Source organism: Aspergillus costaricaensis (genome assembly GCF_003184835.1).
Source record: "Aspergillus costaricaensis CBS 115574 unplaced genomic scaffold BO79scaffold_5, whole genome shotgun sequence".
Classification (NCBI taxonomy): Eukaryota; Fungi; Ascomycota; class Eurotiomycetes; order Eurotiales; family Aspergillaceae; genus Aspergillus; species Aspergillus costaricensis.
Window position 1 is genome coordinate 609,318 of NW_020291805.1, and position 22,953 is coordinate 632,270.

Consider the following 22,953-nt stretch of genomic DNA (forward strand, 5'->3'; position numbering starts at 1 on the left):
CGCTCCAGTCCAAACCGAACTTTGCCCCCTTTCGGTGCTCTTTTCGTGTGCCCATTCTATCTCCCCTTCTCTCTTTCTCTCTCTCTCTCTCTCTCTCTCTCCCTCCCTCTCCCTCCTCCCCGCCCGACCTTTCAGCTGCTCACGCACTCTTCCCTCTTTGTCTGCAACTGTCCTGCCCGCTTGAATCTTATCCGTCCGTCAGGTTTCTTGGTCCTGTTCCCAAGGCCTTTCCCGACCACCACCAACAACCACACTTCCCCCCCCCCCCCCCCTTGCCCACACCACAAACCCACCGATCTTGAACCTCTTCGACCTTTCGCCCTCTCCACAAGACACCCCATGTCGTCCTAGCAGTGTCGCCCGATCATTCGTGTGTCAGTAACACGGCTTCCCGTCAGGTAAGCTAATCCATAGCCCGCCCGTTCGAATACCATTCTTGTTGCTTTCCCACTTTACTTCCGTTTTCCCTCACTCTCTCCTCTTCCCCCCCCCATCCTCATCCATCCATTTCGATTTTCATCGCCTTTCCCTTCCTCCTCCCCTGCCGTCCTTTTCCCTCCTCTTTCTTCCCTCCTCCCCCCCTTCAGCGTTCGACTCCTCCGAACCTCTCTCTTTTTTTTCTATTTCCCTTTTCTTTCTTTCCTTTTTATTACCCGTCCAATCATTGTCCAACATCCACATTTTTCCACTTTTCCTTTTTCTCATTCCCATCTATTCTCCATTGATGGCTTTCCCCTCATTCCCCTTCTTCGCCCTTTTTTGACCTCCGCTTCTCGATAATTCTGTTTTACCTTTTGGATCTTTCCCAAAAATCTTTTTCTTGGATTTTTCCTGGGGGTTTACCGTTTGCCCTTTTCTTACATCTCTCCCCTCTTTTGAGGTGTCTCCAAATCTTATTATTTTCGGAGTCGACTCCCGTCACCTCTCGATAGACTTTCGCCCTTCCTCCTATCTCCCCTCCCATCTCCATCTCCATCTCATGTCCTTCATCCTACGCGCTTTCTGAATTTTTTCATCTTCCATTTTTTTGCTACCATTTTCATTATCACCTCTCTATTACCTTGAATATTTCTCACATGCGGTGTGGCAATTTTTAGACGCATCGGGGATCGAACAGAAATTTCTTCACGACCTGCATATGTACTTATGTCCGTTATTTACTGAGACGTCCTAGGGCACAATGGCTGGCGCGGACGAAACGCTCGCGGCCGCTGCTGCCATCCTGAGAGGTCTTGCGAAAGAAACTCCTTCCTCCAGCGCTCCTCCCTTCGACTTCGAATTCTCCCACCCTCCCGCCAATGGCTACGACACAAAACTCGCAAAACTCCCGGGGGAATCGAGTTCGGCAAAGGCAGCTTTTGAACAGGAGTTGGAAGCTTTGGTCCGACGAGTCCGTCATCTGGAATTCCAAAATGTCAGTCACCACCAGTCAACCCCCAAATCCTCCCAGTCCTGTCTCACTCCCGGCGAGGAGGACGCTGATTTCCTCTGGTCCTTTGGTCTCTCTCGTGTTTCGTCCCGTGACGGTTCTGACTCTTGCCTCTCACAGCATCAAAAAACACAACAACCACCCCATGGATCCAGGCGATCGGCCATCGAACCGGAAGACCACGAAGTGGAGGAAGACATCGATGATGAGGAGAGTGATGAAGATGAGGAACTGAACTCAAGGACACGTTTGGTACGCGAGGAGGATATCAGCTACCTACGGAATCATGTCCAGAAACAAGCGGAGGAAATAAGTTTTCAGAAGGATATCATTGCTCAGGTCCGTGATGAATTACAACAACAGGAGGAGCAAACACGACGGGCTTTGACCAAGGTCGAAAACGAAGATGTAGTCTTGCTGGAGCGGGAGCTACGCAAGCACCAGCAGGCCAACGAAGCGTTCCAAAAGGCCCTCCGGGAAATCGGCGGCATCATTACCCAGGTCGCAAATGGTGACCTGTCCATGAAGGTGCAGATCCACCCGTTGGAGATGGACCCCGAAATTGCCACTTTCAAGCGTACAATCAACACCATGATGGACCAACTACAAGTCTTCGGTAGCGAGGTGTCGCGAGTCGCACGAGAGGTCGGAACAGAGGGCATACTCGGTGGTCAGGCTCAGATCACTGGGGTGCATGGTATCTGGAAAGAGTTGACGGAGAACGTCAACATAATGGCCAAGAATCTCACCGATCAGGTCCGTGAAATCGCTGCGGTCACGACAGCGGTCGCCCACGGTGACCTGAGCCAGAAGATCGAAAGCCGGGCCCAGGGTGAAATTTTGGAACTGCAACAGACGATCAACACCATGGTGGACCAACTAAGAACATTTGCAACGGAAGTCACCCGCGTCGCGCGTGACGTCGGTACGGAGGGTGTGCTTGGTGGACAGGCCCAAATCGAAGGGGTACAAGGCATGTGGAACGAACTCACGGTGAATGTCAACGCCATGGCGAACAATCTTACGACACAAGTGCGAGATATCGCCACGGTTACCAAGGCTGTGGCGAAGGGTGACTTGACGCAGAAGGTTCAGGCGAACTGCAAGGGGGAGATCGCAGAGTTGAAGAATATCATCAATTCCATGGTTGACCAACTACGGCAGTTCGCACAAGAAGTCACCAAGATCGCCAAGGAGGTCGGTACGGATGGTGTCCTGGGTGGTCAAGCCACCGTCAACGATGTGGAGGGCACATGGAAGGATCTAACCGAAAATGTCAACCGTATGGCCAACAACCTGACCACCCAGGTCAGGGAGATCGCCGACGTGACCACCGCCGTCGCCAAGGGTGATTTGACTAAGAAGGTGACGGCGAATGTCCAAGGTGAAATCTTGGATTTGAAGAGCACGATCAACGGCATGGTGGACCGGCTAAATACCTTTGCCTTCGAAGTCAGCAAGGTCGCACGTGAAGTCGGCACGGATGGTACACTGGGCGGTCAAGCCAAGGTTGATAATGTGGAAGGCAAATGGAAGGATCTAACCGACAACGTGAACACCATGGCCCAGAATCTGACATCCCAAGTGCGGAGTATATCAGACGTTACGCAAGCCATTGCAAAGGGTGACCTTAGCAAGAAGATCGAGGTCCATGCACAAGGAGAAATACTTACGTTGAAGGTCACCATCAACCACATGGTTGACCGACTGGCCAAATTCGCAACTGAACTGAAGAAGGTGGCCCGCGATGTCGGCGTGGATGGCAAGATGGGTGGTCAAGCTAACGTTGAAGGAATCGCTGGAACATGGAAGGAGATTACAGAAGACGTCAATACCATGGCGGAAAACTTGACGTCGCAGGTGCGTGCATTCGGTGAGATTACGGATGCCGCCACGGACGGCGATTTCACCAAGCTCATCACGGTCAACGCATCCGGCGAAATGGATGAGTTGAAGCGGAAGATCAACAAGATGGTTTCCAACCTCCGAGACAGTATTCAACGTAACACGGCTGCCAGGGAAGCTGCAGAATTGGCCAACCGCACCAAGTCCGAGTTCCTTGCGAACATGAGTCACGAGATTCGGACGCCCATGAACGGTATCATCGGGATGACGCAGTTGACCTTGGACACTGATGATCTCAAGCCGTATACTCGAGAGATGTTGAATGTCGTGCACAACCTGGCAAACAGCTTGCTCACCATTATTGATGACATACTCGATATCTCCAAGATCGAAGCGAACCGTATGGTGATCGAGAGCATCCCGTTCACCGTGAGGGGAACCGTCTTCAACGCCCTGAAGACGTTAGCCGTCAAGGCCAACGAGAAGTTCCTGAGTTTGACGTACCAGGTGGACAACACCGTTCCTGACTATGTCATCGGTGATCCCTTCCGTCTGCGGCAGATCATCCTCAATCTTGTCGGCAACGCCATCAAGTTCACCGAGCACGGCGAGGTCAAGCTCACCATCTGCAAATCTGATCGAGAGCAGTGCGCGGCAGATGAGTATGCGTTCGAATTCTCCGTCTCCGACACAGGTATCGGTATTGAGGAGGACAAGCTAGACCTCATCTTCGACACCTTCCAGCAGGCCGACGGATCGACTACCAGGAGGTTTGGTGGAACAGGTCTTGGTCTGTCCATCTCCAAGCGCCTAGTGAACCTGATGGGTGGTGATGTTTGGGTCACTTCGGAATATGGCCATGGCAGTACCTTCCACTTCACCTGCGTTGTCAAACTGGCGGACCAGTCTTTGAGCGTCATCGCCTCGCAGCTGATGCCGTACAAGAACCACCGTGTCCTTTTCATCGACAAGGGCGAGAATGGTGGCCAGGCCGAGAATGTGATGAAGATGCTCAAACAGATCGACCTGGAGCCGTTAGTGGTGCGGAACGAGGATCATGTCCCGCCGCCTGAGATCCAGGACCCGTCCGGCAAAGAATCCGGCCATGCCTATGATGTGATAATCGTGGACTCGGTGGCCACTGCTCGGCTGCTGCGGACGTTCGATGACTTCAAGTACGTTCCTATTGTCTTGGTATGCCCGCTGGTCTGCGTCAGTTTGAAGTCTGCCCTCGACCTTGGTATCAGCTCCTATATGACCACGCCCTGTCAGCCGATTGATCTCGGTAATGGTATGCTGCCTGCTCTTGAGGGACGGTCTACACCCATCACTACGGACCACTCCCGGTCGTTCGACATTCTTCTGGCGGAGGACAACGACGTCAATCAGAAGTTGGCTGTGAAGATACTCGAGAAACACAACCACAACGTTTCTGTCGTCAGCAACGGTCTCGAGGCTGTAGAAGCCGTAAAGCAACGGCGCTACGATGTTATTCTGATGGATGTCCAGATGCCAGTCATGGGTGGCTTCGAAGCCACTGGCAAGATCCGGGAGTATGAGAGGGAAAGTGGTCTCAGCCGGACACCGATCATCGCGCTAACTGCACACGCCATGTTGGGTGATCGAGAGAAGTGTATCCAGGCCCAGATGGATGAGTACCTGTCGAAACCTCTGAAGCAGAACCAGATGATGCAGACCATCCTCAAATGTGCTACGTTAGGTGGTTCCCTTTTGGAGAAGAGCAAGGAGTCGCGCATCTCAAGTAGTGGTGAAATGCACCCGGTCCATCACAGTGGGCCTGATGGCAAGAGCCAACAGCGCCCGGGTTTGGAACCTCGATCCGTGACCGCAACCAGTACCATTAATCGTGGTGGTGGCCTCGCAAGCCCAAATGACCGAGCGGATGAGCTTGCCGTCGAAAGGGTGAGTCTTGCACCTGCACAGTTGCGAAAAGGACCTTTGTCATACTAACGGGTTCTACCAGGCACTGCTGCGGTCCAACAGCTCGTGAGACGCTCTCAAGATATCCTTTCGCTTGTTTTCCTTTCATCTTTCCGAATGGCTTCGATGCAAACCTTATACCCTATCTCTTTATGCTGCGCCTGTAAGAAATGTTCTTTGGCCTGGTGACCTATTCTTGGCACCCCATCTCGTTTTATTCCTCTCAGTTTCCCTTCGGGAAAACTTACATCTTATGTCCCACCGCATACGCCTTCCGCTTTTGCTTCGTTTCCCCAGCTTCTCGGTCGATTTTCCTGCTTTTGCATACGTTTGTCGCTGGTCACATTGTCGACAGCCGAGCCATGGCATTTCTCATTTTGCCTCTCTCTTCTTCCCTTTCTCATCTGCCTATACTATAGTGTGTTTTGATTTCGGTTGTTACTGTTTATGCCAGTAAACCTCTGGTGTAAGGTGTTTGGCGCAAGGAACCACAGGCGGGGTTTCTCCATATAAACCTGCGGCATGGAATGAAGACAAATACGGGCGAGTCAAGCAATGGTCAAGGGAGCCAGCATCCTTCTGCTTTTGCTTGCGGAAACTCTCTTGCATATGTTCCAGTTATTTGCCCGGCAGCTCTTTTTTCTCTTCTCATCTAAACTCGTTCCCCCTTCTAACGCATGCTTTTTGCGACCCGAGTCATCTTCTCCTTCCTATTTGTATTGTATTTAATCTTTTCACACTAGCAGATGAGCCCCTTGGTTGGGGATCAGGAAGACCTGAATCAGCCATAACTTTTCCTTTTCTTCTACATTTTCATTTTCACACTGTCGGCGTATGCCGACACTCTTCCCTTGTAGTAGGGACGTTGGTTTAAGGAAGTTATACTTTCTCGTGGTATCTGTTAGAGCAAAAGCAATCAGGTAGCTAGGTAGCTAAGTAGGTAGAATCAGGCGCAATTCGAATCTGAAGTAAAACAGCATACATCTTATCTACACTCTTCACCACCAATCAAATCACACACACACACATAGAGAGAGAGAGAGAGAGAGAGAGAGACAGAGAGAAATGTGAGAGTGAGAAATTTACCAACCTACTACAAAATAATCCAAGAACGACTGCCTACGTACCTACCTTCTATACCCACCATGCCTCCCCCAGAAGAACGAAAGAATGAATGAAGTCGAACCAATAAAAGAAAACTAAGACCACTTACATCTAGCTAGCTAGACATAGAAAAGAATGAGAGATAGTATACCAAGCAACCAACAAACAAGTTTTGATTTTATCCCTACTGTCTCCAAACTTTCAAATGATGTTAACTAAACTACCAACTTAGCAAATACTTCACCCCCTTTTCGTCGTCCCCATCTTCCTTTAACTAATTCAAATACCCATTTTCGTCCCCCCGCTCAACGCCCACCAGTAGGCTTCGGCTTCAACGGCGGAACCTCAATAATCCCTGTCGCGTTTGCTGCGAATCCGCGCTTGATTTTGGATTTCTTGGTTGTGGTGGTGGTGGTGGTGGGGGTAGTCTTGGATTCGGTCGTGGATGTAGAAGTGATGCTTGGGTCCTGAGAAGACTTTGTGGTGGCTTGTTTCTTGGTTTTGGTTTCAGAGGTGGATGTGGAGTCACTAGCTGTAGCAGTAGCTGTAGTTGATGGGTCCTGGGATGGGTTCTCTGTGGTGCTGCTGCTGGTCTTGTCTGCTGCTGAAGAGGAAGACGAAGATGAAGGGGAAGGTAGAGTGAGAAATGTGGATGATGAATCGGTGTCGGTCTTTGTCTTGGATGTGGCATCTGTAGTAGTGCTATCGCCTCCCTTTGAAGAGGTCTCAGTTGGAGAGGGGAGTAGGATGGCAGGGGTAGATGTAGCAGTTGCAGTTGCAGATGGGTCTGCGGAGTCAGTGGTCTTCTGTGAGGTTGTCGAAGTAGCAGTAGGGACTGAAGTCACGGATGTCTTAGTGGAAGTAGTGGTTTGAATGGGCTTTCGGATGAACGAGGGGCCATTTCCATTCCCATTGCCGTTTCCATTGTCAGTATCATCATCGTCGTCGTCGTCGTCATTGTCATCGTCATCATCGTCATCGTCGTCAGCACAGCCAGACACTACGGCGCCAGTGGAAGAAGGAGAGGCCACGCAGGTAGACAGGGCTCTGATGCTGCTGCTGGTAGGCCTGATCACAGAGGCAGAGGCACTAGAGCTAGGAACTGCATCTGTAGCGCGAGCCTCGAGGCCCTTGTCGGCGGGGCCGATGGTTGCGGTGACGCCGGCGCAGGGCAGCGAGATAGTGATGGTCACGGTGGCTGTGATGCCGGGGAAGCCGGGGATGCTGGCGGCGCTGACGTCCCCGGGTTGGCCAGGGGCTGCGGTGGGAGCGGGCACGCTGGCTGCGGCGTTGCCATTGTCGACGGTGTCGACGGGGGCGGAGAGGGCGGCGGAGGCGAGGGCCAGGGCGAGGAGGGAGGTGCGGAGGTACATGATGGATTGCTTTCTTTGATGTATGGGTTGAGTATAGAAGAAAGAAACAAGAGAAGGAGAGGGGTCTGTGAAGGAAGAGAACAGAATGCAATTGACCTGGCTTGAAGCGTCGCAGATGAAGAGGAGATTGAAGAGGGCTTATATAGTCATGTGAAAGGTAACGGCATGATGCTTGATAGATGTCATGGGGGTTCTAGACGATGATGTCGCTATCATGGTGACGCCGCACACCAGAGATTTAGGGTCTATGGTCACCGCACAAATGGTCTTGGTGGTTGTTCTAGTCGGCTTATTTTCTGGGCTAGAAGGTAATATGCTACTCGATTTGATGGGTCCATTGAGTGATTTTGTAAGGATTAGACATTGAAGTGCGGCAGATAGCCACAGGCCAGGGCTTAAGCTAAGAGTTTTGACGGTACCATGTTTGGACCGCTCTAGATTCCATGTCTTGACATGTCATGGGGATCTTAGGTTCGTGAGTCTATTAGACAATAGTGGGTAAGTTTTTGTTGTTTCTTCCGTCAGTAGCGGCAGGTAAATTGCTCATTTTGTCGCATAGATGGTCATGGATGCCCGAATCGGATGCTATTCCCTCAATATATCGCTAGTGGGTGACGCCAGCCAACGTGAATTACTTTGACCAATGTGACGCAGACGAGGCCAAGAGCGTAGCAGCAAGTCGTGAAGGTAATCAAGCCCCAATACTCGCCATTACATCGCGACAAGATCTCTCCGGCGATTGGAATGCCCGTAAGGGTGCTGTAGAAGGTTGTTAGCTCATACTTGTGGAACCCTGACAGGTACATGATAACCTACCCGAAACTCACAATCGTGTACGCAGTAGCATAGTACCTGCCGTAATTCTCGATCTTACACAGCTGAGAAATGCAAACAGGGGTCAGACTGATGTTGCTGCCGCTTGCAAAACCAAAAATAACGCAGTACACAACCATGACAGGTACACTGTTGCCGGCCGGAAGCCAGAGACACGCGTTGCAGACGAGGCATAACGCAACCGTGGCGATGAGCGTATTGAACCGTCCCAAATAATCGGCCACAAACCCAGGGATCCCTCTACCGAAGAATGAACCCGCATTGAGGATCGCCAGGATCTGGTACGAAAATTTGGAGGAAACGCCATGAGCCAAGGCATAGGAAGAGATGTAACTGATCGGAATGAAGAGGCCCCATTCGATGAAGAAGACGCCAGCTGTGGTAAGAGCGAATTTTGGTTCCCGGAAAATACGAAAATCGGGCAGCATGTTCTCCTTTACAGCGGGCTTTTTGGGCAACCGAGACTTGATCAACAAACACGCAATGGCCACTGAGATGAGGCAAAGAAGCGCAACCACCCGGGTTGCCCATGCGAAACCTATCTTGGGGAACAAGGCCTCTAAGGTAAGAGGGAAGACAACACCTCCTACGGAGCCACCTGTGGCAGCAATGCCAGTTGCAACGCCACGTTTCTCGTTGAAGAAATGGCCGATCGCGGCTATTGCGGGGGTGAAGATGAGCGAGGCTCCAATACCTCCAGCGACACCGATGACCAGCATGAAATGCCAATACTGGGTGCAGAAACCCAGAGCTACCATCATGATGATGACCAGTACGGCACCCGAAAAGACCAAGAATCGAGGACCCTTGGCATCGAAGACTGGACCTATCTGTACACCGCAGAAGAAGGTCAAAAAGGCGTACATGCCAAAAATCCAGCCCGTGGTTCCAGAGCTGTATTCTTTCAGCTGGTGATCCTCAATGTAGGCCTGGAAAGTTCCAATGGTGTTCACCAAGCCAAGGGAGCCAAAGAGACCCATGAAACTACCAAAGACAACTAGCCAGGCCTCCAAACCGCCTTCAGGATAAGTGTTTCCATCTGCATCCGTTGTGACTCGAGTCATCGGGGCGCTGTGTGCGGAGCTGTCTGAGCCAGACGCTCCAGACGAGGGTCTCTGGAGGCCATCTTCAAGCGTTGTCTCTGCCTGCGGTAGGCTGCAATCGTGTTGGACCCCTGTATGAGACTGTTCCTCCATCACGTTGATGGCTGGACTTTCATCATGAGATTCACGATACTCACGAGTGTCGGTTGTACCATCCAGGACCTTTTCTCCAAACTGGGGAGAATCTGTACAATGAGAAACAGGCAAGGCTGGAATGTTGTTGCTTTCACGGTTTCCGTCCGTCTTTTCTATGTCTAAATCGGCGGAAGACCTCATTTTATCGCCGTTCCGACGATAGAAAAGGTATCGAGCTACCGCAGACCGTTCGGCTATAAGGGGCCTAACCGTATGTGCGTGATATCACCCCTCTATTTGCAATGCAGGATGAGCGGGGGGTTGCCGGCTAATGAGAAACACACAGAAAGAATTTTAAGCCCAAGTTGCCCACAACCAGGATATATTGTAGAGGTCAGACGAGGAATGAGGAACTAATTTGAGCATACGGCTACCCCCATGAGCCCAAGTCTGACTGGATGCCAATGTGGCGATGAGGAAGTGCTCTGATATGGTCGGGGAAAAAGGTTGAAAAAGCACAATTGGAACCACAGGGTCTTTAGCAGCCCTGTTAGCTCCGCAGTGGAGGCTTTTCCCTTCCGGTGCGTTTCCCTCGGCTGCTCCCAGTAGCGGGAATCTTTCCCATTGGCGAACCGTCGGCCGGCGGGTGGACACTCTGAACAGATTGTATTTAGGGCTGGTGTTTGTTCGTGTAAACCTTGATGAACGTGAAATGTTGCGTAGTCACCGAAATTCTGGAAAGCCATTTCATAAATAAGAACACTTTCGTAGACATTATCGCGGCGTCGACAAGTCAGTGTTCGGATGTAAAGGGGAAGTTGCTCTGTGAACCTTTTTTCCCTCTCTTGCTCACAGCCATTTTGCAAACATGTATAGGTATGTATCCTTTACAATAGAATCATATAGGGTGTCAGTGCTGGTCAGCCAGAGAATGTCTGTAGGCATTGTTCAGTTGAGGGAGATAGAACTCAACTCGGCAGAGCAATCCGAGGTCGTTTCCTTCAATTTCCACTTTTGGAACCCTAACGATTTGCTGCCGTGGGACAAGACCTGACAGATTCAGTTACCGTAGGGCACAGGACATCGAAAGCCTGTGGGAAGCGTCAGTTCTTTTTCTAAATTGAATGGCCGGTACCATGTGAATAGTCTTTTGTTTCTCTTAATACACTCCATGGCTGCAGACAGACTTTCACGGCATGAGTAGTGTGAAAAGTTTTGCTGAGTGTTTATTAATCGCAGCTTTATCCAATTCGAAATCCCATCATTATTCATTCCTATCTAGTATTGGTATCCCTGCATTGTCACCCTATAGACAGGTAAAGTAGAATATCCTGTCAGTGACTATATTGCTGTAGACTTCACGTACCCGGCTCGGTAGCTCACGATAATCAGTTAAGCATCCACAACGTGATAAAATTCTTGATCTTTTTCTTGTTTTTCACACATGAGGCTATAGATGGTCGGCTGATGTCCAGCTATAGAGGGTACTATGTTAAAGTAAGTAAGCCTTGCGTTGTATCACGTGCGACAACACCTTGCACATCCAGCCTTGTCGCATCCCGCTTGTACATGTGCCCTGCCTAGACAAAGGTCGGAGCGTTCGGTGATACGGCCCACACTAGGATTCATTGTTTGAATCTAGAATATCATCATTTGGATACAAAGTATGTATTTGTTGTGCATATTGAAGCTAAAATATTTGTATTCCAGATGATCCCATTGAGTCAAATTCTCCTACTCAGAGGGTTTTCCGCTCTTTTCTTCCAATCTATAGGGAGGCCCTAAGGGTGCACCCCACTTATAGGATTCGCCAATTTCCGCATTATTCCAGCACGCACGTTCCTTGAGATAACAAGGGTCGAGATTCGCAATTTCGGCTGCGTGCATCGCTTTCTCTCGATAGTAACGGATTGCTCGTCCACACTCGTCGTACCAGATGATGAGGACAGTCCCTGCGTCAGCGCCTTCGGAGGCCAACGTTTTGTCATCAACGACGTAGATGTATCCCGCCGCTAAACGGAAGAGGTACTCTGAATAAAAGCAAATCCAAGGGTTGCCATCTTCCTCTGGGTCATAGCCGCTTTCCTCGGCACGCTGGGGATCCGTCTCGTCGGATTCAATTCCCTCTTCTAGGGCCTCCTGAACATTCTCTTTGTATTCTTCGAACAAACAAGTATTATCCAGTAACTGTGGGACACGAAGAAATATCTTCTCCCAGTTGGAACCAAAGTTATACAAAGATGAGTCGTTGAAAACTGTGGCTGAGCCGCCGACCTTGGTATCGATGTAATCTTGGATCTGGGCCCACGAGCTTTCTGTAGAAGGGCCGTAGCAGGTGCGGAGCCAGCATGGATCGTCATTCAAGTCACGTTCAGCAGGTAGGCGGATACGATCTAATAGCTCTTGACTAGGTACTGGAAGGTCTCGAACAGACCTCTTCCCTAGTCTTCGCTGCTGGTTTCGATACGGCTAATCCGATAGGTTAGTTTTCTGGTTGGAGCAATGAGAGGTCAAAATCAAATTACCTCGCGGCCGCAGACTCCAAGTGCCACATATTTGGCGAATAGTTCCTCGCGTTGGGCATCATCGGATAGCGGCGAGTCTTCTTGCCAATGCTCCTAGAATATTGTCAAAACATGCATTTAGTCGCTGAGTAATAAGTCTTACCAGAAGGAACAGGTCAGCCTGCCAGGCCGTAAAGGTTGACATCTTGCAGACTATTCTGAAGGATGCTGGTGGAACAATTTGAGAGATTTATCCAAAATCTTCTCGGTACTTAAGCCCTGGAGATGAGATGGCTTTCTTGGCAAGGGCTTATCCAAGGTGAAGTTGGGAATACCTTAGAATTGATAAAGGACTTAGGCAGGCAAAGCGGAGTTTGATATAAAATTGGGAAATCGGATATGAGTGGAAAGAAGAGAAAAGAAGTAAGGGTGTGCAAAAAAAAAGGAGCTGAAGATAGGATAAGCTTATCCCGTAATAAGGATCCGCCCCATTATAAAATGCGGTCCGCTAACATTAGCTTCATTAGTAACCTACTCCAAGCTTGGTTATATAGTTAGTATCTAGACTGCCATAACAATTATCTTGTTTATTCATTTTACTCTATACTCTAGATAGCCAATAAAATATACTTTTACTGTATTCTATCACTTTATTTTGCTGTTTTGCTTGCTTTCACTATAGAGCGCGCCTCAACATAATACATTATTCTCTGTGAATAGTTATCGAGAAATGAATTGATCTTCATGGGTTTAAGAATGTGATTGTCCCTGCAACGGTTTGAAGACTATCCTTGCCCTCAAGTTAGATAGAAATAAATCTTGGCCGAAAATTAAATCCAGTTTGATCTACCTGATGGATCGTGTTTCCTCTGAATCGCTAGCAAATAAGATGAGTCTATCAAACGAACTCTTTTACATCCACACACAAAGTACTACTCTATGTGTAAAAACCCTTCTAGGCGCTCTATGCATTGGGACTTGCAGTTCGAACTACCAAGACCTGCCATTGACAAGACTGCATGGCGGGAATGCGGTGTGACATACGGACGCATAAAAGCATGGCACAGGTCGTATTGAGAGGGCAAGTTCAAGAGACACACTCAATCTCTTGTATAAGAAGGGGCGTTTCCCTGCCCGTTTGATCCTCTAGACAATCGTTCTACACCTATATCCGTCTCGCTGACTTGCTTGTTCGCCTACTCATTTCTACACTTGAATTGATTTTGTCTTACAATATGTCGAAACCGTATTATACTTCGAGCTCTGCGAGAAACAACTCGGGCAACACAAATCCATGGGCTTGGACCAACGCGCCTTGGGCCCCAAGCAGGAACGGGAACAGCTTCTCTTGGAGCAATAACTGTGGCAACACGACGTCGAACAATTGTGGAAACACCACCAACACAAACTGCGGAAACACAGTGACCTACCATAATAACGGCACTAAGAGCTTCCATACCGGAGACATCACAAGCAACGGCAGCGGTGGGAGTGCTACCTCAACAACCACAACTACGGCGGGCCGGAATAATTCATCGACTGTATCGGGAGGAAATGGTTCGGGGGGATCCATATCTTTGGGCTGATTGTTGAGGAGGGAATCAGTCGACTGATCGCTGAGGGGATGGGGCGGGATACGACAGCGACACTTGTGCTTAGGGTGGTGCGGCTGAGTTGCTGTTGATTCCCGCAGTGAGACTGGTCCAAAATTTGTGATTCTGTAGCTAAATTTGAGTATACAATTCCTACTCAGACTTCGGATATTGCCTGTTGTTCATTGCCTGTTCAACAGGTCGGCCTGTGAGACGGTGCCTACATATGTGCCTTATCAGCCAGCTCTGTAAATCATTTTCCTGATCACATACGCAGTATACACAAGAGTAGGCTACTGCGGGGTTATATGTGAGAAGGAGGCCATCGCATTGCATATGAATGAGACTGTAGATCACTTGGAGTGTATCGGACATCTATCTCTCCTTTGAGTAATTCGGAAAAAGAAATCAACGGTTTAGGATTGCCTGGCAACCCACCGACAGGTCGGCCTTTGAGACGGTGCCTAGTATGCACATTATTCGCCAGCTCAGCAAATCATTACTGATCACATATACTACACACGAGTCAGGTACTGCTGCGGGGTCGAATCGTCTACATATGCCAAAAAAGAAATGATGGCAGGACGTCGGGATTTCATCGGTCAATTGAATTGTACTTTGCAGTTGATCATTCTAGCCCGAGATATGGTGATGGTGGGTTGCCATGCGACACATCACCTACAGTAGGGTTAATTTTAGACCCTACTTTCTTTCTTCTTCGGGATTACCCAAAGAAGAAATAGACTCCCAGTGCAGGAGAGCTTTTGTATGCATGATGTAGATAAAGTCAGTAATAACAGTATCACCATGTAATTTACAGACATGTACCATGTCTCTGCATTGTGAAGTCCTTCTTAGGCATCTGCACTCTAACATGTTACACGGGTCAGACTGTTATTGGTGTTTACGCCACCCTCCAACTGCATGTCAGAGCCTACTGGAAAGGCATGTCAGGCCGAAATAGAGCCTTAGATGGGGCGCAGATTGCAGATACCGACACGGTGGCTATGGAAAGAGTAAGTATAGTATGTACGTTCTTGGAGGATATGTTGAGCTCCGATTGTAGTTTAGGATAGGGTAGGTAAGGCAATGGAATCCATTCTTGGCTATAAAAGCTTACTCTCTCCCCAGCCATGTCCGTGGAATATAGAAGCAACTCTACCTCAAAAGAAAGAAATCGCAACACAACACATCTCACTCATTTCTTCTCTGGATCTGAACCGAGATTCACGGACGCCATTCAACGCTACCTCAGCCAAAATGGGGAAGTACGACGAAGCCAATGAGATCGAATTCAACTGCGTCATCAAAGGCGGCAAGTGCAGATTCCCTATCTAGTTACTCAAGTTCAAATAATAATGGCCCAACAGCCGACGATACCGACAGACACGTTAAGGTGGAGCAAGAGGATGACATGACACTCCGACAGTTGCAGGCCTATATACAGACCACTCAAAAACTCATGGGAGAACTGACTCTTTACTACGGCAACAAAAAGCTCACCAACCTGTTCGTCCCCATTGGAGAGGTTCTGAGACCCGGAGACACTCTGGTCATCCAAAACAACACCAAGGCGATCGTCGCCACTGGCGGCTTTGGTATGGGAGGCGAGGCGACTTCCAACAGCAGAAAGCAGGCCATCGCCCAGGGGGGCCACGCTACCGGCGGCATGTTCTACCCGTCGGGGAGATCCAAGGGAGGCAGTGGAACTGGAGGAGATGCCTGGGGGGATTATGGGGCGGGCGGGGATGGCTTTGGGGGAGGTGCGAACAACGTAGATGGAAAAGCGAGGGCGGGCCTAGCGGTATCGGGGAATTTTCATAAACATGAGGAGCACCGATCGATGAAGGAGAGGCTCTTTAGGCGTTAAATAGGGCAAGATTTAAGATTTAGTCAAACTCAATTGTGGCTTGGCTTCTATTTAGCCAGTGTAGCCTTTCCTCCCCTTGCATTTCCTCCCCGAGCATTCTTTCCACACGCTGAACCTCCCTCAGCGCCCCCTGCAATGGCGTGGCGGTATCCATTGGCACTTCCTCCAAATCCGTGGCCCCCGAGAGACTCTTCCAGGCTGACCGAAGCCTCCGTAATCCTGCCTCCCGTGCTATCCCCGTAGTCTGCGTAGCCTCCGTCACCAGATCCGGCATTGGCCTCGTAGGTCGAGGGGTCTGGGCCTGGCAAATCATTAGGAACTATATCTATGGAATAGTTAGCTACACATCAGCGTCTATCGCACGGAGATCTCTGGAGGTAAAACATACTCGGTTTTTCGAATGAGATGATTTCAACCAACGCAGCCCATACCTCTCCGTACCGTACATCGTCGTCTCCGCAGAATTTGCAAATCGTACGGTGGTCGGATCCTTGTAACATCGTCGCAACCTCGCTTAGCTGATTCATTTGCGCAGAATATGGTTGAACCACCTGAATCCGCGATGTCAGCTACCGGTGGTTTCATCTGCCCGGGGAGAGCGTCTCACAAGTAAACCATTCAGCCGCCGGTCTTCGTAAAATGTCCTAATCTTCAAGTCTTTGGACGTTTGAACAAAGTCCTCACTGATTTCCTGGCAGGCCGGGGAGTCTTTACGAAGGTCTTCTACGTAACTGGACCTCTTGAGGGGGCCCAGAAGCCTGGACCCCCAGCCTGCCACGGATGCTAGACCCGCGCCATGGTGCGGTACGCCCAGGAAGAGACATCCTCGTACGCTGCTGGAAAGATGCTCATACCGTTTATTGTGAATCGAAGAGGCAATATTCAATGCCTATGCAGAAGCCGGTATTCAAGTCAGAATGTCTATATAGGCCCTTTGTGGATAGATGGGAATTCTGGGGGAATCAAACAAGGAGAAAATACCTTCTTCACAACCAAGCCACCCAAACTATGAGCGATGAAAACAATACCGAGGGATTTGTGCTTCATTTCGTTCATTTTCACGTACAGTCCTTCCAACAAGACCTTTGCCACTTGTCTGATATTCTCGGTCGACTCGGTGGACACCAATTTTGCGGCATACGAAAATGATAGGACTCGTGCTTTGATGCCTTTTTCTTGTCGGAGCCTCGGTTCGATCGATGATCGAATCCAGTTCCATCCGTTCGTCTCACACTCCCATGTCTTGAGATAGTCCCCGCCAAGTCCATGTACAGCAACGATGCTTCGACTCCATTAGCCTGGTCCGGATGGAAGTCGAGTGTTTCTCGCAAACCTACACAGTATCTGCCTCCTTATCTCCACCCATATCATAAAGTCCAGGTAACGACATTTTGCAAATTCCGTCGATTCTCCCACCAGCTTGTGAGTATGGGCTTGATCAGCGACGCGGCTGAGTTTAAGACAAGACATTTTCATGAGAGAAAATCATCAACCCCGCGAGGTACATAACATCGGGCAGCCTTGCGTTGAGGTCGACATTTCCGTCGTTCGAAGAAAAAGATACACTTGATCGGAGACCCCGAGCCAATGATCCCCCGCAGAATACCTTGTCCAACCGGAATATCGCCATGAACAAGGCGCAATATGACCCCCCTCCTCCTGAAGCAGACGCTGCGTAAGATTGCATATGAGAAGCATATTTGCTTATTTCCTTTTCCTTTTTCTTTTTCTATCTTGTATAGAAATATCTTTTCTTTTCTCAACTCTTCCTTTTCTTTTCTTTTTTTTTACACCCACGCTAGATCCGAGGTGCAGATCACGTAGTCTAGATGTTGATCCAAGCGAAGTACGTTTTTTCCTCCTACGAAACATGCCTACGATAGCTGGAACCGATAATGCCCCGAAGCAACATAAATACTTCTTCTTTCCCTGCCTTCACAGAAGTTTCCCAAATCAAACCAACTATCTACTGCTACCTATCGCTACGCGAAAAATCCTAGCTACCATGGCCGCTCCCAACCGCAGACCCGAATACGATACTTCTGGCACCGGTGGTAATGCTGATGCACATTATGGATACTGGAGAGGAAGCGGCCAAGCTGTCACCGGCGGTAACGGCACCGGTGGTAACATTCAGATGCCGGCAAGCCGTGCGGATGCCAACATCAAGATGACAGGGACGGGAGGCAATGCCAGAGCGAATGCCGGGGGCGCTGCAAAGGGTGGCGATGCAAGGGGTGGCAACCTCACAATCACTTGATTTGTTTTGAAGATGACTGCAGGTAATAGGATATTGTCTGTCTGTCTCTTGGGAGACGCTTATATTAATGGCATATAGGGCTATCTCATTTTCCACTATTTGAGCCGAACTTCTTGCTTTGTCGCGGCACAAGAGTACACAGGATCATGGGTCTGATTCTATAATCATGTAGGGACAGTGCGCGAGGAAACAGTATCGAGAAGCTGTGACAATCTCTTTTATTCGAGTAGCATGATATAAGAAAACCGAAACATTACCTTTGCTCCACTCTGCCTACACAGTACCTGCCTTATTATCTCTACTCTACCGTAAAGTCCAGCTGAGGACATTATGAAAATCTTGTCGATTATTTTACCTGTGCCTAAAGATAGGCTTGGTCAGAGATATGACTAGGGCTAAGATGAGACAAATCCACAGCTTCATGCGGGTGTCATCAAACCCCGCTATATTCATAGCAATTCTGTCACATCTCATGCGTCGGGCAGCCTTGCGTTCGGGAACGACTTGCCCCCATTGAAAAAGAGATACACTCGGGCAGTTTTCCTTAACTGATGATTTCCCCTTGAATACCTTGACTCCGTGGTGATATTTCTCCAAGCCCTAAGGTATCCTGCGAGACATTAGTTGGGGTGTAAGAAAAAATATTAAGGAAGGAGGGATTTTCTCTACCAAAAAGACGTGTCCATGGTTGGATGTAATTGCACTCTCAATGATATGCGTCAGATGCAAGACGCCGCCGCCAGTGCGAGGCAGCCCAGCTAGTGCACGCTAGGTAGTAGCTCCGTCACACGCAGTGCAGTGTACCCCTCTTTGATAAGTACAGCTGAGTTGGCACGACCTTCAGCCTCTGAATCATATTTCTGGGATTGACGGGAGTCCAAATGGGGTATTCCGCATCGGCCTTATTCAACTGAATGTAATGCAAAATACTATTCTTAGATGCTATTAGCTATCCATGACATCTTGTGTGGAGATAGCCACACTTACATACGCCAGTACGTATGCGCATGAACAACAAGTCATTCCTGCATGACGCTAGATAGGCTAGATACCCACGGGTATCACCCTCGGTGAATACCCTCGGGAAAACCCTAAAGGGCACAGAGTAGTACAAACAGTGAATATGTCTGTACCACGACCAGGAACTTTCTTGAAGAGTTGTTTCCATGTCGCCCTTGGGCTTCCAGGAATCCAAGAGCTATCAATTTCAACTGCTGGCGTAGACGCGTTTACTTCACACATAGAGAATAGCTAGTTACACCCTTGTTTTCATACAATTTGTAGAGTCTCATAACTTCTGTCCATGGTGGCGGGGTCATAAGCTGTTAAGTCGGTTTACAGTAAACGCTTCCGCTAGTTCTAGGGTCTATAAGACTGCGATGACTGAAAACATACAATGAATGTTGATGGCGCTTGTGCTCGAGGGTAAGCTACAGCGCAAGTTTTCAACCCTCAATCATCGCAAAGACACCTCCTAGAAGCCATTTGATTGATGAAAATAAAGATGGCACGCTTAACTACTAAACTGATATTGCTCAAGAGTGTACAAGATAAGAGGTGACGTCTTTGACTGGAGGCTTTCGTTGCTGGGACTTTGGGCTTAGTTGTATTACTGGAGCCGCTGAAGCCCTGAAGTAGAAATTGGTTGTCGGCCTTCAGATGTTAGTTCTGAAATTTTAGGGTGGTGGCATGAAGGCGCTAGTGTTTCGGGCATTCCAAGACGTCAGCGGACAAAATCGCCCCAGCTAGAGCGGCTGATTGTTTTGTTTTTCGCTTGAGTCTAGAGTCTAACCTAGAATTTCCAGGAAGTCCGAGTAATATTCCGAGCCAATCAGCAGGTTTAGAATGAAGAACATTTGCCTAAACTGCTCTAGCTTTGAGTGGTTTACTTATAGAGCTTCGTGGTTCATTGCTTTGCTTTCTCTCTACTGGATCAGTGTACAAAGTGTAAATAGCTACTACCCTCTGCCGCAAATGTGAGTAGGGGTTAACCCACAGGTCTGTGTAATATTGCTTGACCGAATAAGTCTGCTCCGACTCTATCAACACTAATTCCAGTAGAGGCTCTTACAAGCCAGGTTGTGTTTGATATGTGCGATATGAATACAAAAGAAAGGACTAAATACCCCCGGCTACATCCACTGATCTATCTCGAGAGGCTCTGTGTCGTCCTCGCTGTTTGTAATATCGGCTTCAATCCAGCCGGCGTTAACGGCAACCTGAAGGGCCTCGCAGTATCCATCAGTGGAAAGCCATACCTTCATAATGCGCGGATGAGGGGGTTTTGTGGTTCCTATAACTTCAATGAAGGACTTCAAACAATCTTGATACCAGTGTGACTGTTCCGAATAATCTAAGACCTGGAGTCCATCAATGCAGCAGGCTAATATTGGCGGTCCCAAAGGAATTATATCCTTCAAGAAATCAATTGCGTCGGGCAGCGAGTTAGGATCCGTAGTAAGGCGACGTATTCGAGCGGGCGAGAAATCCGGCAAATCCTCAGAATCATAGACAGAGGATAGATTATCTTGAATGAAGGCTAACATTTGAGATGTCAAAGAGTACACCATATTCAAGAGCTCTTCTGGACAGGAGAATGTTTTGTACTGTCCCGAGTCATACTCACAGAAAAATGAAATGATAGGGACACGAAGCCTTCGGAATGTTTCGACAATGCGCGCTGTTATCAGTGTGTTTGGGGTCGTGCCACCCATTGTTGCCGGGCCTTCAAGCCATAGCGCCTCGGATGACCTCGATTGAGTCCATTGCACTAGACGAGAGTATACCTGGGGGTTTGTGGATCCATAGCAGCTTTCCTCAAGCAGGCTCTCCTCCTTTTTGAAACAGACATATCTTTTCATCCACGCTGTGCCATCCAAGATGGTCTGAGTGGTCCAGTGATGACCATTGTGTTCGTCTTGTATTCCTGGCGCCACGCTTGCTGCTAATTTAGGTTCATGGATATTAGGCAGACCACGAATGACATATGGAGCGCCAGACGGGCTCTCAGAAGCGGCCTGAAATTGACCAGGCGTCCTAAACTGGTTACTGGCATTGGTGGCAGTCGGCCATGACTCACTATACCCGCCAACGAGAAGTGCCTGAAGCAACTGTCCCAATTGTCCCAAATCATAACACATATTTTCCATCATTACGGAGTTCTTCTCATCACTCAATTCCTTCACATGATAGTCAAGATCGTTCATCGAGCATTGGAGCTGATTTTGAAAACTGCTCCCGAGACTATTCTTGAAGCGCTCAGCTCGTGAGAGTAACCAGTGGTCGAGTATAGAAACCAAGAGCCCAAATAACGTCTTATAGAACTTCACAATATGGGTTCTAATGTAATCGTTTTGCTTCGAGATTCGAATAGCATGGGACAGCTTGTAGGTCTTATCAGAGAGTTTTTCAAGGCAGTCGGCGATTAACTCTGCAATTGCTTCGTGCTCCAGTGTAGCCTTGATTGGGAGTGTCAGTCTCGCGATTTTCGGGTTTAACAAGGAGGGTAATTAAAGACCTTAATACAAGCAGTTAAGCCCCCGATTAAGACTGATGTGTACTTGTCTCCGGAAGGAAGCATATCAAGGAGGTACTTATGGTTGTTAATCCGTCCGGCCACTTTATTGATCCATCCCTTCACCCTCCCCACTTTTGTATGCGTCTTTGCCTCCAATTCATTTTGCGCTCTGCGCACAATCGCCTCGAGCCTCTCTGGAGTGGGATCGTTGATGAGTTTAGCGAGATCTTTACTATCATCACCACGCTTCTCGATAAGATCTTCGATCGCCTTTTTCCACATTTCTTCGAGCTCCTTGGTTATTTCTTTGAGTTCATCAGATTCAGCAAATGCGATGGACGAAGAGGATCTTGATGAGAGTCAGAAGTGGGCACTAGAAAACGATTGCTCTCTTACAAAGCGTATTTGGACGGTGATCCATCCCGATATAAGCGAATTGTCTGGTCGGTAGATTCACTAAACAGCCTCCTTCCTTCACTCTCCTCCTTAACCTCCCACTTGACATGCTCATCAAGGCTTTTCCTATCAGGCCATCCGTCAGCATGTCCTCGCTCCTAAGATGTAGATTTCTCGATCTTGGTTTGGTCACTCACACCCATGGCTCCTCGGGCTGTTCATTTTTGGCTTTGGAGCTGAACTGTCGGACATGTGTTAGGGCCTCGCCTGCTCTACGCTTGAAGTGATTCATGGTAGCACAGGTGTAGTGTTGGCGTCTATATTTGATGACTGGATATCAGAAAAGACTGAGCTAGGTCATGGGTAAGTCAGATGGCAGAATAGATTAATATGACAGACTAGATCACCTGGCCAGACAGGTTACCAGTTCATCGAGGTTCGAACTCCCCTAATGCCTATCCTGATACCCAATTCCCGCTCAGAGATTATGTTGTCCTAGACACTACTCCGTACTGACTTGGACTAGCCAAAAAAGCAATACTCTCGCTTTTCGGTGGTTCTCAGCCGTATGGTGTCTTCTTCCCCACTCGTGCGAGGATTGATCCCCGATCCCCGATCCCCGAGAGGTATCAGCTGAAGGTAAGGTTCCATACCAGTTCACTACTGCCCTATCAAAGGTTTGCTCATGTCTAAATCCGGAGTTCCCGGGATCTGGACTCGCTCGAGCGCAGGCATGAGGACTGATAGGTATGGTCAGCCACTGACATTTTTTCAAAATGACCCCTAGCTCCTCGGAGTGACTCCGGTTATCGCTGCATGACACGTAGTATGATGTGCTTATTGCTATCAAGCACGGGATAAAACTTACCTACGCATGGGGTAGATGTCAGAATCAATTGATCCGAGCTTGCAGGGAGCTGAAAGGTGGAACAGAGGGCCGACAAATCGACATTCAGGTCTCGCCAAATAGCAGGTTGAGTTTTGGTCCCCGACCCTGAACACCGCCAATCTGGGTGAAAAACGATAATTTTTTCGGAAGTATCATGATAATTTCTACTGTATGCTCAGTAATAATTCATTTGTATTTCCCTGACCTATGAGTTTTCCGGG

At 48.9% G+C, this 22,953-nt stretch overlaps 8 protein-coding genes across 8 annotated transcripts; 3 read left to right on the top strand and 5 right to left on the bottom strand.

Annotated features, from left to right (window-relative positions):
- Positions 1-1,180: 1,180 nt before the first annotated feature.
- On the top strand, positions 1,181-5,285 carry tcsC (putative two-component osmosensing histidine kinase (Bos1); the record flags this gene model as incomplete). Its single annotated transcript, XM_025683233.1, has 2 exons — positions 1,181-5,197; positions 5,259-5,285. 2 exons carry the CDS (start codon positions 1,181-1,183, stop codon positions 5,283-5,285), a joined length of 4,044 nt encoding a protein of 1,347 aa, XP_025543131.1.
- A 1,339-nt stretch (positions 5,286-6,624) lies between these two features.
- Positions 6,625-7,692, bottom strand: BO79DRAFT_277063 (uncharacterized protein; the record flags this gene model as incomplete). The annotated part of the gene is made up of 1 exon (XM_025687795.1): positions 6,625-7,692. The coding sequence occupies one exon, from the start codon at positions 7,690-7,692 to the stop codon at positions 6,625-6,627; it is 1,068 nt and encodes a 355-aa protein (XP_025543132.1).
- Positions 7,693-8,285: 593 nt separating this feature from the next.
- BO79DRAFT_139344 (MCT family MFS transporter) lies at positions 8,286-9,590 on the bottom strand (the record flags this gene model as incomplete). Its single annotated transcript, XM_025678190.1, has 2 exons — positions 8,286-8,451; positions 8,509-9,590. The coding sequence occupies 2 exons, from the start codon at positions 9,588-9,590 to the stop codon at positions 8,286-8,288; spliced, it is 1,248 nt and encodes a 415-aa protein (XP_025543133.1).
- A 1,848-nt stretch (positions 9,591-11,438) lies between these two features.
- Positions 11,439-12,622, bottom strand: BO79DRAFT_277068 (uncharacterized protein; the record flags this gene model as incomplete). Its single annotated transcript, XM_025687796.1, has 3 exons — positions 12,372-12,622; positions 12,230-12,322; positions 11,439-12,173 (listed from the first exon to the last, which is right to left on the bottom strand). Exons 1-3 carry the CDS (start codon positions 12,411-12,413, stop codon positions 11,439-11,441), a joined length of 870 nt encoding a protein of 289 aa, XP_025543134.1. The 5' UTR covers positions 12,414-12,622.
- Positions 12,623-15,060: 2,438 nt separating this feature from the next.
- On the top strand, positions 15,061-15,670 carry BO79DRAFT_251594 (uncharacterized protein; the record flags this gene model as incomplete). The annotated part of the gene is made up of 2 exons (XM_025685865.1): positions 15,061-15,119; positions 15,187-15,670. The coding sequence occupies 2 exons, from the start codon at positions 15,061-15,063 to the stop codon at positions 15,668-15,670; spliced, it is 543 nt and encodes a 180-aa protein (XP_025543135.1).
- Positions 15,671-15,717: 47 nt separating this feature from the next.
- BO79DRAFT_277071 (esterase/lipase family protein) lies at positions 15,718-17,060 on the bottom strand (the record flags this gene model as incomplete). Its single annotated transcript, XM_025687797.1, has 5 exons — positions 15,718-16,010; positions 16,059-16,221; positions 16,278-16,559; positions 16,652-16,952; positions 17,008-17,060. The coding sequence occupies 5 exons, from the start codon at positions 17,058-17,060 to the stop codon at positions 15,718-15,720; spliced, it is 1,092 nt and encodes a 363-aa protein (XP_025543136.1).
- A 480-nt stretch (positions 17,061-17,540) lies between these two features.
- BO79DRAFT_251596 (uncharacterized protein) lies at positions 17,541-17,930 on the top strand (the record flags this gene model as incomplete). Its single annotated transcript, XM_025685866.1, has 1 exon — positions 17,541-17,930. One exon carries the CDS (start codon positions 17,541-17,543, stop codon positions 17,928-17,930), a length of 390 nt encoding a protein of 129 aa, XP_025543137.1.
- A 2,132-nt stretch (positions 17,931-20,062) lies between these two features.
- On the bottom strand, positions 20,063-22,135 carry BO79DRAFT_277072 (uncharacterized protein; the record flags this gene model as incomplete). Its single annotated transcript, XM_025687798.1, has 4 exons — positions 20,063-21,388; positions 21,448-21,796; positions 21,844-21,969; positions 22,041-22,135. The coding sequence occupies 4 exons, from the start codon at positions 22,133-22,135 to the stop codon at positions 20,063-20,065; spliced, it is 1,896 nt and encodes a 631-aa protein (XP_025543138.1).
- Positions 22,136-22,953: the final 818 nt, after the last annotated feature.